General features: G+C 40.2%; 2 protein-coding genes across 25 annotated transcripts in view; both read left to right on the top strand.

Moving 5' to 3' along the window:
* LOC149316757 (protocadherin gamma-A6-like) overlaps positions 1 to 18,434 on the top strand; it is a 379,402-nt gene that overhangs the window by 195,154 nt on the left and 165,814 nt on the right. The window contains exons 1-2 of one of the 24 annotated variants that reach the window (XM_089516221.1): positions 5,707 to 8,307; positions 9,729 to 9,848. The exons of 20 other annotated variants lie outside the window; for them this stretch is intronic. In XM_089516221.1, coding sequence (XP_089372347.1) covers positions 5,890 to 8,307; positions 9,729 to 9,788 — 2,478 coding nt within the window. In that variant the 5' untranslated portion in view covers positions 5,707 to 5,889 and the 3' untranslated portion in view covers positions 9,789 to 9,848. Of the gene's footprint in view, positions 1 to 9; positions 2,346 to 5,706; positions 8,308 to 9,728; positions 9,849 to 11,039; positions 13,698 to 18,434 lie in introns of those variants that run through there. 3 more of the 24 variants (XM_089516220.1, XM_089516205.1, XM_089516191.1) reach the window with 3 other exon arrangements.
* The window catches only part of LOC149316760 (protocadherin gamma-A6-like), a 211,839-nt gene that overhangs the window by 139,646 nt on the left and 53,759 nt on the right, over positions 1 to 18,434 (top strand). The gene's annotated exons all lie outside the window — the stretch shown is intronic.

Raw genomic sequence — 18,434 nt, 5'->3', positions numbered from 1 at the left:
GCTGGGCTACCCCAGAACAGATTCATTATTCAATCCCTGAGGAAATGGCAAAGGGTTCTATTGTGGGAAATCTTGCCAAGGATTTAGGACTCAATTCAAGAGAACTGGCAAGGCGTAACCTGCAGCCTGTCTCTTTAACCAAAATGCAGTATTTCTCAATCAGTGCAGAGAATGGAAACCTCTATGTGAATGACAGGCTAGATAGAGAGCAACTGTGTCATTTAGCTGCACATTGCTTTGTTAATTTTGAAGTGGGGGTAGAAAACCCTCTCAATATTTTTCATATAACTGTAATTATTCAGGACATTAATGATAATTCCCCACAATTTCTAAGTGGCAATATCAGTGTAGAGACAAGTGAATTGACTTTACCAGGCACTCGATTTCTCCTGGGGAAAGCTGAAGATCCTGATGTTGGGGTGAATTCTCTCCAGAGCTACCAATTAAGCCCCAATCAATATTTTACTTTGGAAGTCAGAGAGAGAAAAGATGGAAATAAATATGCAGAACTGGTGTTGCAGAAACCACTTGATCGGGAAAGTGAAGAAATGATCCATTTAGTTCTTTCAGCCTTGGATGGGGGTGAACCTCAAAAGTCTGGGACTGTCCAGGTATGGATTAATGTCACTGATGCCAATGACAACCCACCCATTTTTACTCAAGACATTTACAAGGTCAGTCTGCATGAAACTATTCCAGTTGGATCTCAGGTGCTCCAGGTTCTCGCTTTTGATAAAGATGAGGGTACAAATGCTCAAGTGCGATATGAATTTAGCAACGTACCAGCAAACAGCCAAAAGACATTCAGCCTAGATCCTATTGGTGGTATAATCTCTCTCATGGGTCCATTGGATTTTGAGGAAAACAAGGAATATACAATGACAGTTGCAGCCAAGGATGGCGGAGGATTAGTTACTCACTGCAATGTTGAAATAATTGTTCTTGATGAGAATGATAATGCACCAGAAGTGACTTTAGCCTCCACATTAAATTCAGTACCGGAAAATACTCCACCTGGAACTGTGATTGCTTTCATCAGTGTAAATGACAAGGATACTGGTGACAATGCGGAGGTTACATGTCATTTAGAATATGATCTGCCATTCCAGATTCTTCCCTCTTCTAATAAGTATTACAAGCTCCTGAGTGAAGGTCCTTTGGACAGAGAAACAAGTCCTGAATATAATATCACAATCACAGCCACTGACAAAGGAATCCCTCCTCTTTCCACACATAAAACCATCTCTTTACAGATCTCTGATGTCAATGACAATGCTCCTGCTTTTGAAAAATCTTCCTACAGGTTCTATGTGCCAGAAAACAACCCTTCTGGTGCCTCCATTTTTAATATTAAAGCCTTTGATCCAGACATAGACCAGAATGCAAAGATCATATACTCCATCCTCAGCAGCAACATTCAGGAGTTTCCCATTTCTTCTTATATCTCCATTAACTCTGAGACTGGCACAATCTATGCCCAGCGATCCTTTGACTATGAACAATTCAGAGAGTTCCAGCTCCAAGTGAAGGCCCAAGATGGAGGATCTCCTCCTCTCAGCAGCAATGCCACACTCAGAGTGTTTATTCTGGATCGCAATGATAACACTCCTCGAATCTTGTCCCCTTCCCCAGAAACCAAGGACTCTACTTCATTTGAGATGGTGCCTCGCTCTGCTGAGGAAGATTATCTGGTCACAAAGGTAGTGGCAGTGGATGCTGATTCTGGACACAATGCCTGGCTCTCCTACCATCTGATCCAGGCCACTGAGCCAGCCCTCTTCACCATTGGTTCTCATACTGGGGAGATCAGGACAGCCAGGGCCTTTGTGGAGAGAGATGCTGTGAAACAGAGGTTGGTGGTTGTGGTGAAGGACAACGGACAGCCTCCTCTCTCAGCCACCGTTACTTTGAACCTGGTGTTTGCAGAGAACTTCCAAGAGGCCCTTCCAGAAATGAAAAACCTGCCAAGAGACTCAGAGGCTCAGTCTGATCTTCAGTTCTATTTGGTGCTGGCCTTAGCTCTGATCTCCTTCTTATTCCTCTTGACAGTGATTGTGGCCATTACAATGAAGCTCTGGAGGTCAGGGAATCCCAAATTCCTCCAATGCTTAGGCCCTGTTCCCCATTCAACAGGAGGTTCCATGTTTCCTCCTAATTTTGAAGATGGGACTTTGCCTTATTCCTACCAGTTTTGCCTCTCCTCAGAGTCCCAGAGGAATGAGTTTACTTTTCTGACGCCTAATATTCAGATTGCAGACAGTCTGCTCAGTAGTGAAAAGTCTGGCGTGCCTCTCACACTCAACAGTGAAAGCAATTTAAATTCTCAGATGGAGAATAATGACAAGGTAAGCTATTTGGCAACAAGGATAAGATCAGCTGCACAATCTGTAGTCAGGTTTTCCAACTGACATGAGAACATTACTGTAGTCATGTCCATTTATTTTATTCTAGGGATGAAAACTCGACTGTTATGTTTTTTTTAAAAACAGTGGGCAGCCCCATATTTTATATCTGTTCTACTCATGATTTAGATATTAAATATCTTGATGCAGGATTTAAGCCTCTTTTGAAGTATGAGGCTCTATAATTGCCAGATGGATTACTTTTTTTGACTGTCATGAAACTTAAATCACTTTATATTACAGTTAGAGTGAATTATCCTAACTTCATGGTGTGTATATGAGATGAACCATGATATCTGATTTCCTTTGGACAATGACATCTAGTTCCTAATTATTTTCCTAAGTTCTACTCCAGTGTAAATTTATATCCCTCTGAATCAAATAAATCCCTTTTAATCAAATGGGATTTACTTCCTAGTAAATGTTCATAGGATTGTCCTTATGTCTATATATCAAATTGTATTGTATTAACCAAGCACCTTCCTCACGTGTTGCTTTTATATCTGTAGTAATTTGTATTCTTTTATGGAGATGTATATTGATGGGGGAAACATTGGCCTTTCTAGGTCTGTATTATTAGGGCCTAGATCTCTTACGTAGCTCTACTTCTGTAACAACTAGTGCATTTTCTCTTGCCTAGAGATTTAGAGAGCCAGTGTTATGTAGTGGTTTGAGTGCTGGACTACAACTCAGGAGACCAAGGCTTGAGCCCTCACTTGGGCAAGTCACACTCTCTCAACGTCAAAGCAAGGCAAGCACAAAATCCCTCTGAACAAATCTTGACAAGAAAGTCCTGTGATAGGGTTGTCTTATGTCCCAAACAATCCTATGAAGACAAGAGACAATATACAGTATATGTTTCACTTTTTTGACTTCATAACAAAAGTCTGGAACAAGCGTCATATAACCATCACTAACATCTCTTCCCAGTATGTGTCTCAAGCATACTTAAGGACAGAGCTTGGAGACATTGTCAACCTTAGTTTGGCAATTATACTCTGGTGCCCCATACTGTATCAATTAGTAAATAGATCCAGGCCTTTTTCTTCACAATGTTTCCCTAACAGTATTCAAAGGAATCTCCTATTGGTTTATCCCATCCAGTGGGGCAGGTTTAAATCAGACAAAGCTGTTACAGCATAAGACAACTCCATTACCAAACCTATTTAAGCTGCTTCTCAACGAGAGGTGCAACGAGATACCATCCTAATGTAATCCTTTGGAAGCCTTAGGATTGCAAGCCAATATAACCAGATCAGACACCACATCCCTGCAACTTCTTCCCTGGCATAAAGCAAGCAAAGAAATCCCCTAGTGCAAGATGGAGAAAGACCCCCAATTTACCTATTCATCCTTTAGCAATTGATTAATCCCACACTGTGAATTAGGGGTGCTTTTCTTTGGGAAATAGGCCAAGGAGAAAAATGAAAATCTTGGTAAAAGCACATTATGTCTTCCCTTCATTCCATCACACCATGGCTTGTGCATCACTGTGCTCTAATTCTGGAGAAGTGAAGGTGGAGCCCATCATATTCCTGGGTGAATGGCGTCGGTGTAGTAGTAATACGTGATTTCTTTACAGATGTGCCTTTAATATTCTACATTATATAGTAATCCACTTCTTATTATTCAAGATTTTGCATATTTATCTACTACTGTTCACAGCAAAATGCAGTAGTACAGTTTTAACAGGGAAACATGGATGAAATCCAAACACCAACAGCACAAGTTGAACATGAGTCAACAGTGTGATATGGCAGCTAAACAGGCCAGTGCGATTCTAGGCAGCATCAATAAAAGTATAGCGTCTAGATCAAGGGAAGTAATAGTGTGCCACTCTATTCTGCTTTGGTCAGGCATCACCTGGAATACTGTGTCCAGTTCTGGGCACCACAATTCAAATAGGATATTGAGAAGCTGGAGTGTGTCCAGAGGAGGGTGACTGAAATGGTGAAGGGCCTTATGAGGAGAGACTTAGGGAGCTGGGTATGTTTAGCCTGGAGAAGAGACGGTTAAGAAGTAATATGATAGCCCTGTTTAAGTATTTAAAGGAGTGTCGTATTAAGGATGGAGCAAGCTTGTTTTCTGCCACTCCAGAGAATAGGACCTGGAACAATGGACGCAAGCTACAGCAAAAGAGATTCCACCTCAACATTAGGAGGAACTTCCTGACTGTAAGGGCTGTTTGACAGTGGAGCACAGTCTCTCACAGTCTCCTTTTTTGGAGGTCTTTAAACTGAGGCTGGATGGCAATCTGTGGGGAATGCTTTTATTGTGAGTTCCTGCATAGCAGAAGCTTGGACTGGATGGCCTTGTGTTCTATTCCGACTCTATGATTCTATGATTCTGTGTTTCTAAGTGGACAACTAAAGAAACTAGGTGCATAGTAAAAAAAAAACCAATCACTGGTTGAGAAGAGGATATCATTTAAAAAATTGTTACAGTCCTGTAGCAACAGAGGTATATTAAAAAACTGAATTATGAGATATTAAGGAAGAATTACCATTTTATGTATCAGTTACAATGATTTCCATAGAGAGTTCAATTGCACACTTTGAGAAAATGACTTTAAAATGCCATAATCTGTGATATCTCAGCATCCTCTGACAGCTTTTAAGTAGCTATAAAATCAAATGCCTACACTAACAAGAATCTAAATGTTTCAGTGCCACATTAAAGACATGTTTAAAAATGTCTTCTCACACATCCATCTGCTAACTCACTTTTGCTGCAGGTGTCTATGAAGTGTACCCTTAGGGACTGAGCCAAATTTCTTGCTGTGAAGTGTGTAGCAGAGCATGTGAAATGGACAAAATAACAGGTGTTTTTATTAGAAAACAGTACCATTTCCTGGAATTTTAAATTCAAGAGTTTAGATTGAAGAAATTATATAGATTACCTGGAAAATGATATGACCACTGGACGTTTTATTCATTCATTTCATTAGTATCTCCAGGAAGTCTGGGGGGGGTGGTGGTGGTGGTAATCAATTCCTCTTTAATAATATGAAAGATGCATTATTGCTTGATTTTTCCTGTGAGGATCTTCGTTGTATTGTTGAAAAAGCATACAAGATTCTAAAATATATTTTATTTATTAAGCAACAGAAGAAACTGCTCTGCTTTTCAGTTCGTACACATAAGAATGAAAATAGTCAGAAACCCTTTCCATATCATTTGTTTAACGTATGGAGTGCAGTTCCTCATATGAGACTGAGAGTGTCACTGTTGGCCAACAATGAAAAACTACTATTCAAAGGATGCTTGAAATAGTGAAAATGCTTGTTCATTGGAAAGCAGCAGGACCTAAGAACACAACGTTTCAGCTTGAGAAAAGAAAACTACAGCAATGTAGAGAAAAAACTCATAATACTGTACTACCAATATTCTCCTGATAAGGATTTCTGAAACCTGAATGGAACTGGAATTATTTCAGATCATCTGAACACAACAAGCAAGGATAAAAGAAATTTTTCTAATTGAATGGAATGGAGGACAGGCATAATGTTAACTGCAAATTGCTACAAAGGCAAGTACTCCTCTTCTTCTTCTCTTTCTTCTGTATATCTGCCTCAGAAAACATAAAGTATTCAATCCCAGAAGAAATGGAAAGAGGCTCCATTGTGGGAAATCTTGCAAAAGATCTGAGACTGAATACTGGAGAAACAATAAACAGCAATCTGCATCTCCTTTCTCTAGGTAAAAAGCAATATTTCACTATCAGTGCAGAACATGGGAATCTTTATATAAGTGATAGGATTGATAGAGAGGAACTATGTGGGGAGACTAAATCATGTGTTATCAGTTTTGAAGTGATGGCTGAAAACCCTATGAATATTTTTCACATAACTGTAGAGATCCAGGATATAAATGACAATGCACCACATTTTCTACATGGTGATATCAAGCTAGAAATCAGTGAATTAACTTTGCCAGGAGCCACCTTTATTTTAGAGGAAGCAGAAGATCCTGACATTGGGATAAATGCTCTCCAAGATTACACTCTCAACAATAATGAGTATTTTGCTTTGAAAGTTAGAGAGAGAGAAGATGGGGGGAAATATGCAGAATTAGTGCTAAATAAACAGTTGGATCATGAAAGCGAAAGCACTTTCAGTTTAATACTTATGGCTATGGATGGAGGGAAGCCTCCCAAAACAGGGACAGCCAAAATATGGATTACAGTCATTGATATCAATGACAACTCACCAGTTTTCACTCAAAAGACTTACACAGTGACACTCAGAGAGAATGCACCAAGTGGGTCTTTAGTGGTACAGGTGAAAGCTACAGACAGAGATGCAGGTTCATATGGCCAGATCAGCTATGGCTTTAGAAACATCCCTGAAAATGCTCGCCACAAATTCACCTTGGACTCACAAAATGGGAAAATTACAGTTAAGGAGGCTATGGACTTTGAGGAAACAGAGAAATATGTGATGACAGTAGAAGCAAGAGATGGAGGTGGAGTAGCAACTCAGTGCAATGTTGAAATAAAATTAATAGATGAGAATGACAATGCACCAGAAGTGATTCTTGCTTCTTTATCCAGCCCAATACCCGAAGATTCTAAAGCAGGAACTCTGGTAGCCTTTATCAATGTAAAGGATTTAGATTCTGGGGATAATGGGGAAATTACTTGTCATTTAACAAGCGGTATGCCGTTTAAAATAGTGTCAACTAACAATGATTTCTACAAGCTTCTTACAGATGGTCCACTGGACAGGGAAAGCTCTCCAGAGTACAATATCACAATCACAGCAACAGACAAAGGCACACCCGCACTTTCAACAGAGAAGACCATCTCCCTGAGGATTTCAGATATCAATGACAACTCTCCTACCTTTGAGAAATCCTCTTACACTGCCTTTGTGCCAGAGAACAATCCTTCAGGCACCTCCATTTTCCATGTTCGAGCCTCAGACCCAGATCTGGAACGCAATGCCCAAATCACTTACTCCCTCCTCAGAAGCAACATTCAAGAGCTGCCTCTCTCATCTTACCTCTCCATTAACTCTGAAAGTGGCATCATCTATGCTCAGCGCTCCTTTGACTATGAACAGTGTAGGGAGTTTGAGGTGGAGGTGAGGGCCCAAGATGGAGGCTCCCCACCCCTCAGCAGCACTGCCACTGTGAAGGTCTTCATCCTGGACCAGAATGACAAGAGCCCTCAAATCCTTTACCCTTCTCAGGGAGCGGAGGGCTCAGCCTTGTTTGAGATGGTGCCTCGCTCAGCGGAAGAAGGCTATCTGGTGACCAAGGTGGTGGCTGTGGATGCTGACTCTGGGCACAATGCTTGGCTCTCTTACCATCTGGTCCAGGCCACTGAGCCAGGTCTCTTCTCAATTGGGGTCCATAATGGTGAGATCAGGACATCCCGGACATTTTTGGAAAGAGATGCTCTCAAGCAGAAGCTGGTAATCTTAGTGAAGGATAATGGCCAGCCACCACTATCCAGTACTGTGAGTCTTAATCTAGTCTTTGCAGAAAACTTCCAAGAGGCTCTTCCAGAAATTAACAGCCAACCCAGAGACCCAGAGTATCAGTCAGATCTCCAGTTCTATTTGGTCCTTGCCTTAGCTTTGATCTCATTCTTATTCCTTCTGACAGTGATTCTGGCCATTCTGACAAAGCTTCGAAGAACAGGGAGCCCCAAATTCTTACAGTGTTTTGGTCCTGTTCCCCATTCAAACAATGCTGTCCTATTCCCACCAAACTATGAAGAAGGGACTTTGCCTTACTCCTATCAGCTCTGTTTATCCTCTGAGTCCAGGATACAGGAATTTAGCTTTCCAGCACCCAGTGTTCAAACTGCAGAGAATATTTCCGGTCATCAGAAGTCTGCTGTTCTTTTGACAGCTGAACAAGGAAATATCTTAAATATAGGGATGGATAAAGCTGATGGGGTGAGTTTTGGTATGCTTGCTACCCATTTTATCAGGGGTAGGCAACCTGCGGCCCGCGGGCCGAATGCGGCCCGGTGAGGCCTTGGGACCGGCCCCAGCCCGGTCCTGCCGCCGATTGCCGCTGGGGCCTTTGGCCTCTCGTGCGCAGGGGCAAGGGGGCAATTGTCTATAGACGCCTCAGAAACATGCATTTATATTAACATTTTTTTACAAATCAGCAAATTTTTTTGTGTGTCCTCCACTTTTTTTAAAAAAAAGTGTCCACCATTTGAAAATGTTGTCCTACATTTGTCCCGGTTTACTTATTTATTTAAATTTTTAAAAATTATTTAATTATTTATTTTTTGGCTTCGGCCCCCCAGTTGTCTGAGGGACAGCAACCCGGCCCCCAGCTCAAAAAGGTTGCCTACCCCTGCATTTTATAGTACAGTATGTGCATATTTTTACTGAGAATTAAATTTTCTAAAATATTTAGTCATTTGTCATTCTATAACCATATATATTACACAAGCCAGGTCCAGGCATAGAATTTGTACTTTAATGGGATGTGAAGATGCAAATGCCTCTGGGCTAGTGTTGAAACAGTGGTACCATCAAGGACAGGACATTGGGCAGTGATTTATGTCATGTTTCAGAATACCTATGGAAATTATTTTTCTAGTATCTATAGGGACATGCTGACCAGTAGTTTGGAGCAGCATCTGGCTGCTCCAGCACCAGTTGGCCCCCAATCGGCATGGGACCACGGCAACCACATGGGCCTGGACCCAATCTGGGCTGCTGCCATGGTTGAAATCTGGCTGCCGGCAGGACCAGCTTTTCCATGCTGCTTTTTATGCCAGCTCTTCCAGGTTGGTGTGCTCTTGCCGTGTCTTCTACATGGCATCCATCTGTTTCAGAGCTATATCAGTTGTCCAACTCATATGTGATTTTTTAAGAGGCATTTGAATCAAGCAACAAGTTCAGCAATTAATTGTGCTATGCTATTCTCATGAACAGAGAATGTGCCTATTTGTCATTAGAGTAGGAATTGTCATGTGAAAAGGAGAGTGTTTTTTATGTCTCTTGGTGCCATGCCCTCTCTAGAACTATCAGTCTTGGGTTCTTTTGTAGAACAGGACATAGGAATAGCTCATGGTGTGGGAAAGCCCTCATAATAATAATCACCATCATTGATCTTGGGGACAGTGGAAGCCAATAATGTACTGCTTGTAGGATGTACAGGCCCAAATTATGTATGAAAAAATGTCTTTTTCACAAGTGCCCTATGAATCTTTCTGAGTGTGTGTGTGTGTGTGTGTGCGTGCGCATGTGAAATGTTGGATCTGAAAAATGTGCTGAGATACACTTTCAGAAAACAATATGAAATACTATCACTAACTTATTAAAAGAGATTTGTAACAACTGTAATTATGTTTTAGTGGCATGTGCAAAGTTATCCAGATCTTCTCTGCACTACAGATGACTACAGCAAAAGCTGAAAGATGTTTTAGCAAGCTACCACTCAAACTGCAGGATTTCTACTGTGGGGCAAGAATGATTAAGCGGCCTAAATATTTTGTGTATTAAGAGAGAGCTAGTAACTCTGAGGAGACAATTCATGATTTTATAATGAAAAGAGCAGAAAAGTATAGCTCTAAAGTGAAACCAATTTATTTGCAATATGTTTGCAGCCACAACAATTTCTTCAAATTCTTTTAAAATCAAAGCAGAATAAGACCTCTATTATGACCAACTAAAAATGTTACATAATCATGAAGTTGTGTAGGTAACCTTTTTCAGGTTAAATGTTGCTGAACAAAAATATCAAAATGTTAAGGGCAGGTTCAGTTGCAATAGAACAGCCTCACTGAGGGTCATGGTGACATTTCAGAAATCTACATATATGAGATTTGAATGCTTACAATTCATATGTTAGCTATTAATATATAAAAACTATGTTGTCGTAGTGCATTTGCAACATCAGTTTACCGAATAAAAATTTACAGCTCACAGTTGTAGTATAGAATTTTAAGTATGAAATTGATTAACGTAAATTAAAACTACTATAAAAATAGAGCTGCCATAAATGGACAGAAAGACTGAGGTGAAGGGAGAGCAGAAGCACCCACCGCTGCTAATATGCATTCTGGCTACAATGCTAGCAAGGTCCTCCACTTCAGAAAAATAACTTGTCATTGGACACTGTCACAAAAACCTATAGAGCTTATGTATGTGATTATGTATATGCATGGCAGGAAAAGGACACAGCTACTGGATAAATTAAAGTCACAAATTTATTATAAGTACTTTGCAAGTTAAAGGTCAACACCTTGGCATTTAAATGTAAAACTCCTCAACTCTTGGGTGGAAACTACATGAAGAACATGGGAAAAGATGTGACTGTTGCAAGATCTTGTATACATTCATTCCATTTCCTCCCAGGAAAAGCTTGGAGAACCATCAGTTTGACTTTAAGAATCTATATAACAGAAAGAAAGAAATGTATTATTGCCTCTCTTCTAGTACAGTTATGCCAGTACAGGTTTTTTTATTACTTAATCTACAGAATATACTCAAAATAAAAATGTATTATTTCTAAAAACCACACAATATGTTGCTTACTGTAATTCAAAACAACAGCATATAGTTATGAAAATAGCAAGAAAATCTTTCCACATTGTTTTAAGACAAGAGCTTGCAGTTCCCCATCAAGCCTCACAGTGCCACTGTTGGCCAAGATAGTTCTCAAAGAAGAATTGCCAGCATTTCGATTGCTCATATTCACTGCAGATCAGGGAAACACCAGAGGACAGCGGCGTGCAAACACATCAGCTTAAGAAAATTACTGTGATACAGATGAGCATAAACCTGTGATACTATTAAGGGTCTCCTAAACATTTCTGGATTTTGTGTGATTGGAATTTTAAATTCTTCATCTTATCTGGAGACATCAAATGAGGATGAAGCATTTTTTTCCATCAAGTGGAGTGGAGAACAAGCACAAAGATAACAGCAGATCACTTCAAAGGCAAGTATCTCTCATCTTATTATTGTCTTTGTTCCACATAGCTACCTCAGAACACATTCAGTATTCAATCCCTGAAGAAATGGAAAAAGGCTCAATTGTGGGAAATCTTGCCAAAGATCTGAGACTGAACACAGGACAAATAGCAAATAGCAATCTGCATATACTTTCTTTAGGTGAAAAGCAATATTTCACTATCAGTACAGAAAATGGAAATCTTTATGTAAATGACAGGATTGATAGGGAGGAAATATGTGGGGAAACTAAATCCTGTGCCATCAGTTTTGAAGTGATGGCTGAAAGTCCTATGAATATTTTTCACATAACTGTGGACATCAAGGATATTAATGACAATGCACCACATTTTGTGGATGGTGATATCAAGTTACAGATCATTGAATCCAGTTTACCAGGCACCACGTTTATATTAGAGGAAGCTGAAGATCCTGATATTGGGGTAAATGCTCTACAAGATTACCACCTAAGCAAAAATAAGTATTTTATTTTGGAAATTAGAGAGACAGAAGATGGAAAGAAATATGCAGAATTAGTACTAGAAAAACAGTTGGATCATGAAAGTGAAAGCAGTTTCCATTTAATACTTTCGGCTATGGATGGAGGGAATCCTCCCAAAACAGGGACAGCCAAAATATGGATTACTGTCATCGATGTGAATGACAACTCACCTGTCTTTACTCAAAAGATTTACATGGTGACACTGAGAGAGGATGCTCCAAGTGGTTCTTTAGTGGTACAAGTGAAAGCCACCGACAAGGATGCAGGTTCATATGGCCAGATCAGCTATGGCTTTAGAAACATCCCTGAACGGGCTCGCCAGAAATTCAACTTGAATTCACAAGATGGAAAAGTTATAGTTAAGGAGTCTCTGGATTTTGAGGAAACAGAAAAATACTTGATGACAGTAGAAGCACGTGATGGTGGTGGCTCAGCAGCTCAATGTAAAGTTGAAATAAAACTATTAGATGTGAATGATAATGCACCAGAAGTGATTCTTGCTTCCTTATCCAGCCCAATACCTGAAGACTCTGCAACAGGCACTCTGGTAGCCCTTATTAACATTAAAGATAGAGATTCTGGAGATCATGGGGATATTACTTGCCATTTAAAAGACTTTTTGCCCTTTAAAGTGGAGTTTACTTCCCATAACTTCTACAGGCTTCTTACAGATGGCCCCCTGGACAGGGAAAGAACTCCAGAGTATAATATCACAATCATAGCAACAGACAAAGGCACACCCCCTCTGTCAACAGAGAAAACCATCTCACTGGAGATTTCAGATATCAATGACAACTCTCCTGCCTTTGAGAAATCCTCTTGCACTGCCTTTGTGCCAGAGAACAATCCTTCAGGCACCTCCATTTTCCGTGTTCAAGCCTCAGATCCAGATCTGGAACGTAATGCCCGAATCACTTACTCCCTCCTCAGAAGCAACATTCAGGAGATGCCTCTCTCATCTTACCTCTCCATTAACTCTGAAACTGGCATCATCTATGCTCAGCGCTCCTTCGACTATGAACAGTGCAGGGAGTTTCAGGTGGAGGTGAAAGCCCAAGATGGAGGCTCCCCACCCCTCAGCAGCACTGCCACTGTGAAGGTCTTCATCCTGGACCAGAATGACAAGAGCCCTCAAATCCTTTACCCTTCTCAGGGAGCGGAGGGCTCAGCCTTGTTTGAGATGGTGCCTCGCTCAGCGGAGGAGGGCTATCTGGTGACCAAAGTGGTGGCGGTGGATGCTGACTCTGGGCACAATGCTTGGCTCTCTTACCATCTGGTCCAGGCCACTGAGCCAGGGCTCTTCTCAATTGGGGTCCATAATGGTGAGATCAGGACATCCCGGATGTTTTTGGAAAGAGATGCTCTCAAGCAGAAGCTGGTAATCTTAGTGAAGGATAATGGCCAACCACCACTATCCAGTACTGTGAGTCTCAATCTGGTCTTTGCCGAAAACTTCCAAGAGGCTCTTCCAGAAATTAACAGCCAATCCAGAGACCCAGAGTATCAGTCAGACCTCCAGTTCTATTTGGTCCTTGCCTTGGCTTTGATTTCATTCTTATTCCTTTTGACAGTGATTCTGGCCATCCTGACAAAGCTTCGAAGATCAGGGAGTCCCAAATTTTTGCAATGTTTTGGTCCTGTTCCTCATTCAAACAATGCTGTCTTATTCCCACCAAACTATGAAGAAGGGACTTTGCCTTACTCCTATCAGCTTTGTTTGTCCTCTGAGTCCAGGATACAGGAATTTAGCTTTCCAGCACCCAGTGTTCAAACTGCAGAGAATATTGCCTGCAATCAGAGGTCTGATGTTCTTTTGACAGCTGATCAAGGAAATATCTTAAATATAGGTTTGGATAAAGCTAATATGGTGAGTTTTTATTACAGTCCTATCATCTATTTTTAATTGTCGTTACTGTATTTTTTTTGGCAGTACAGTAATATTAACTGTGCTGTTAAAAATAGACTTTAGACTGCCCCAAGTCCTATGTTATTCCAATTGTTCCTCTCGCCAAACTTGAGCACTTCAAAAGTCACCACCAAAGGATCATTCCACATATTTGATCACTTGAACAGGAACATTTTTTTTGAATTTGAGCCCACCTCCACTCCTGCAACAGAAAATGCTGACTTTTCTTTGTATTGCAGTTGGAAGTATGGCTGTGTCATGCTATTTCTCTGATTTTCATTTGTAGTCTTATGTTCCATAGAGCTGATTCTTTCAAACTGCAAAAATGAAAGAAGGGTGTTTTGTGTAATGTGGTGTGGGTAGCATGTGTGTCTGTGAATGGAGCACTTATGTTATGGATGATGCATCCTGAATCCAAGGTCTTATCAAGTGATAAATGAACGTCTTAGAGGCAGCAAGACAGAAGTGGCTTTCTCTTTACCTCTCCATATGCTGTTGTAGTACTTAAGTTCTCCTTCTAGACAGTCATAAAACCATGGCTTTTGCCAAATGGATTTTTCCATTGTGGCCCAAGACTGCATCCCTCAGGATAGAATGGAAGTGTTTCAACAGCATGCAGAGAGGCAGGGAGAAAGCTGCTTCTCTCTCATTATCTCTCAATTTTCTTTTATTATGCAGTAAGGCTCTAACGTATTAATTATAATACGTAATGAATCTCCTCTAGATTTCTGTAAACTAGTAAGCATTTTCAATTATTGTCTGTATTCGCACAACATATGTAAACATCATGGCAAATATAAATGGATCAAACAGTGTCTGATAGAGGTCATCAGTCTCTAGAGATGAAAAGATGATGTTGTTAGGATCAGGTGCATAAAATATCAGTGGGCAAAGACTGATGAATTCTTATATTGGAGAGGAGCAGGGTGTATAATGCATGCGAAGTGAAAACTTACGAAAGCAAATTAAAGCCATAAACTTTTAAAACATTTGCTTTCAGGAAGGGTATTGCATTGCTATGAAGTATTTTCTGTGCTTAGCACTCCAAAGAGTCTTCCTTCCTTTTTTGAACTGGTAACACAACCTGAGTGGGAGAGGTATTGAGAATGAGATATGTCCCTTCCCTCAAATTGTTCTGCTCATTCCCTTATGTATTGTTTTTGTAGGGGTTGACTTCACAAACACCCATGACATCTCCTTCCTTTCTTCTTGCAAATCCCTGCCCAAAGATGGCTGCCTACCAGAGCAAAGGGGGCACTGACCCTTTTCTCCTATCCACAACCTTGTTCTCCCTGGTGCTAATTTGCTCAAGCAGCTGCTTTCTTTTTTCTTAATCTGCATTAAATGTCAATGATTTAAATAATACATTGGGCAACTGAAAGTAAAATAAGAGAATATTCTGGGTATATATCAGCAGAATGGAGGGCCGGATTCCTAGCAGCATTGCACTGATCTCCTTTATGAGCAATAGCAACAATTTGTTTGAATGATTGCAGAAGTTTGGCTTTCTGAACTGGTAGCACAACCTGAGTGGGAAAGGTATTGGGAATGAGATGTGTCTATTTCTTTTTCAGATTATTTTAACCTCCGAAACTCAAAATAAGTCTCTTTTTTATTGTGTTTTTGGAGCAGTGGTTTGATCAATAGTGGGAAAGTCTTGGTTAAAATATTTTTAATTCCCTCTCACAAACTCAGTTTCTCCTTTCTGTGGTGTGAGTTGCTTGAAGATTCAGAGAAGGGGTGCTTCGAATGTCTGCTTTTGTATTGTACTGTTCTAAAGTATTGCATGTATCTGAATTTTCCCTTATTGATTGGTTGCTCTTTCTCTTTTATCTGTGACTTACTGCTGCTACCAAGGAAGTGTACCTGCAAATAAGTATTTCACTATTTCCCTTGTTGGGATCCAGCTGATGGGCCATATAGCAACACCAAAAGATGTTGAAATTGTAAACTGTGACACAATACACTCATGGGTACACTGGAATATTTAGACCCATCAGTTGATTCCAAGTAAAGATATCACAGTCAATCCATTTCTTCCATTAAATGGGTTGTTTTGCAGTCTTCAAATAAGGTTTGTCCACATAATTAGTTTAGCATGACAATATGGATCAGACCTAAATAGGCAGAACCAAAGACAGTTAATCCAAAAAGGAATTCCAAGTAAGAAGACTTCAACATTACACAAGGAGGAGTATCTGACTTAGGGTGTGTTTTCTTGTTACTTGTATGAGTGAGGAAATATGCCTTATGATACTAACTCAAGCCTAGAAGATTAAATCCTCCTGAAAATTGCATCTGTTTGAGTGAAAAATCGGGTTGTAAATGCTCCCATGTGAATCTTCCAAAAACAATATTGATTTTCTAAAAGTAAACCAGAGAGACTGATACCTCACAGAACATACAATATCCAGGGTAAAGCAACTACCTTAGCATAGCCACCTTTTCCAAATACTTAAGCTGAGTTATGTCCACCTATCCAAATCCAGAGATATTTTAGCAAGCAATGCATACACAGGGGCTCGACAGACTGCCCCAAAAGGGCGGCCTGTAGCTGCTCATTTTTATGCTGCAAGGAGGTGCACCAACCAAATGGCACAGCCTCTGTCAGGACTAAAAAGAACCCACTAAAAGCGGGTTCTTTTTAGTCTGCGCGCTGGGTGCCATTGGTGCATCATCGGTACACTTGTGCACACCGATAATGCACACACAATGCAGCGACATTTGGATTGTGCGCCGTGCCTGCATCATCATGGCAGCCCCCATGTGGACGGGGCTGAGCCATATGGAGCATGCAGATGCTCCACACTCCCAAGCCCTAAAATTGGCCCCAGAGCGCCACTTTCCAGCAGTTTGTACTGGGCCACATTCAGATTTATCATCTGAGCCTGGTATGTGAAGAAACTGAAGGTAGAATTGTATTTTAAGTCTTTTTTATTTTGATTTAGAAGATATATATCTGAAGAAAGGTTTTGGGGACTTATTGAACACAAAGTTATATAGTTGCCAGTTATAATATTTATGTGACTGTGTAATGGTTCTATATCATAATGAGTGAATTATTCTAATGCCGTGCTACGGTGGTACTTGTTATGAGACACACTCCATGGAACTTCAATTTTTTGTTTTGTTTTATTAAACTTAGTAGTTTAATTAAATAATTATTTTTGTTATAAAATAAAATTGAATTCCTATATACTATTTTTGGTAGTAACTCCCACTGAACAAAATGAAATTTGGTTCTTAGTAAATGTCAACAATGAGAGCCAGTGCGGTGTCATGATTTGAGGGTTGTACTAGGATCCTGGGAGACTGAGGGTTCAAATCCTTGTTTGGTCATGGAAACCTACTGGGTGACTTTGGGTAAGTCGTACTCTCTCAGCCTGAGAGGAAGACAAGGGCAAACCTCCTCTAAACAAATTCTGCCAACACCACCCCATGGTAGGTTCACATTATGGTCCCCATAAGTCAGAAATGGCTTGAAGACACATAACAATAAAATGTCCATAGGATTGTCCCTCGTGCCGTGCCTGAATCTCAAAAGTTAATGTACTTCTCCCAAATGTTGCTTTTGTATCTGTAGAACTATTTATACCATTTGGTAGTTGTTTACTCAATTCCAGTATACAATCATGTTTTTGGGCCTGCATTATTAGGGTCAGTGGGTGATCTGCCTAACTCTGTTTTAGGAGAGCTTTTATGCCATTCACTGAAGTAGGCAATTTAGTCATGCAGTGTAGAGGATCTAGCACTGATCTTAAACAAGATTTATACCCTATTATGATCAATAATCTAGATGTATGAAAAATTAATATGAATAATCTAGCCCTTCTAATTGTATTGCTTCTTAATACATGCCTTCAGCTATATAGTTTAATGCTCTCCTTTCCTGCTCCCGAAAATCTTGTATGTCAAGCAGAAATGTAGTTTACATTCTGTCAATTATATTCCTCCATCTTCCAAGGCCTACTAATCTTCTACTTACAGAATATATTTTATATCTGGGATAACTGAAAATATTCATCCACAGAGAGGTCTATAATATATGCCTTCTCTGGATGCATAGATTGCTCCAAAATCTTATATGAAGACAATTGGTTTCAGCCTTTTGACCTTATATCAGAAACTTGGAAGAAGCGCGACTTAACCACCACTAACATATCTTCCCAATATGACTTCAGGCAAACGTAAAGAGAGAACAGGAAGAAAATACTATTAAATGGAGACTTTTGCTATCAATTAATGAGCCCATGCCTTTCTTTGCTATTTCACCCTAAAAGTGTTGCAATGATGTTCCTGTTTTATCCCATCTAGCTGGACAGGTTTAGATGTCACTGTTTAGGCTCGAGCTGCTTCTCAATGAAAGGTAGGATGGGACACCCTTCAGCAGAGCAGCCTAATGTAACGCGCTGGAAGCTTTGGGAAAGCAGGTGAATAAAGCCAAATTAAGACACTATCCCTGAAATTTTCCTGGCATAAAGCAAAGCAAAAGTAATGCCTAAATGCAACCAGAGGGAAGCCTCTTCCCTCAAATTCCTATTGTTCATATACTACACAAAGAACTGGGATGTTTTCACTAGAAAATGGAGAAAGACAATGGCAGAAAGTCTTGTTAAAAGCATGCTTGACTTTCCCTTCGTTGGCTACTCTATTTCAACACTCCAAAGTTTGAACCATCCCCTGCTGCTTTCAGTTGGA

This window comes from Sceloporus occidentalis, unplaced genomic scaffold, assembly GCF_023333645.1.
Source record: "Sceloporus occidentalis isolate IW3139 unplaced genomic scaffold, rSceOcc1.0.p SCAF_3, whole genome shotgun sequence".
Taxonomy (NCBI): domain Eukaryota; kingdom Metazoa; phylum Chordata; class Lepidosauria; order Squamata; family Phrynosomatidae; genus Sceloporus; species Sceloporus occidentalis.
Note: the sequence above shows the minus strand (reverse complement) of the source record. Positions and strands in the feature narration are given on the sequence as shown.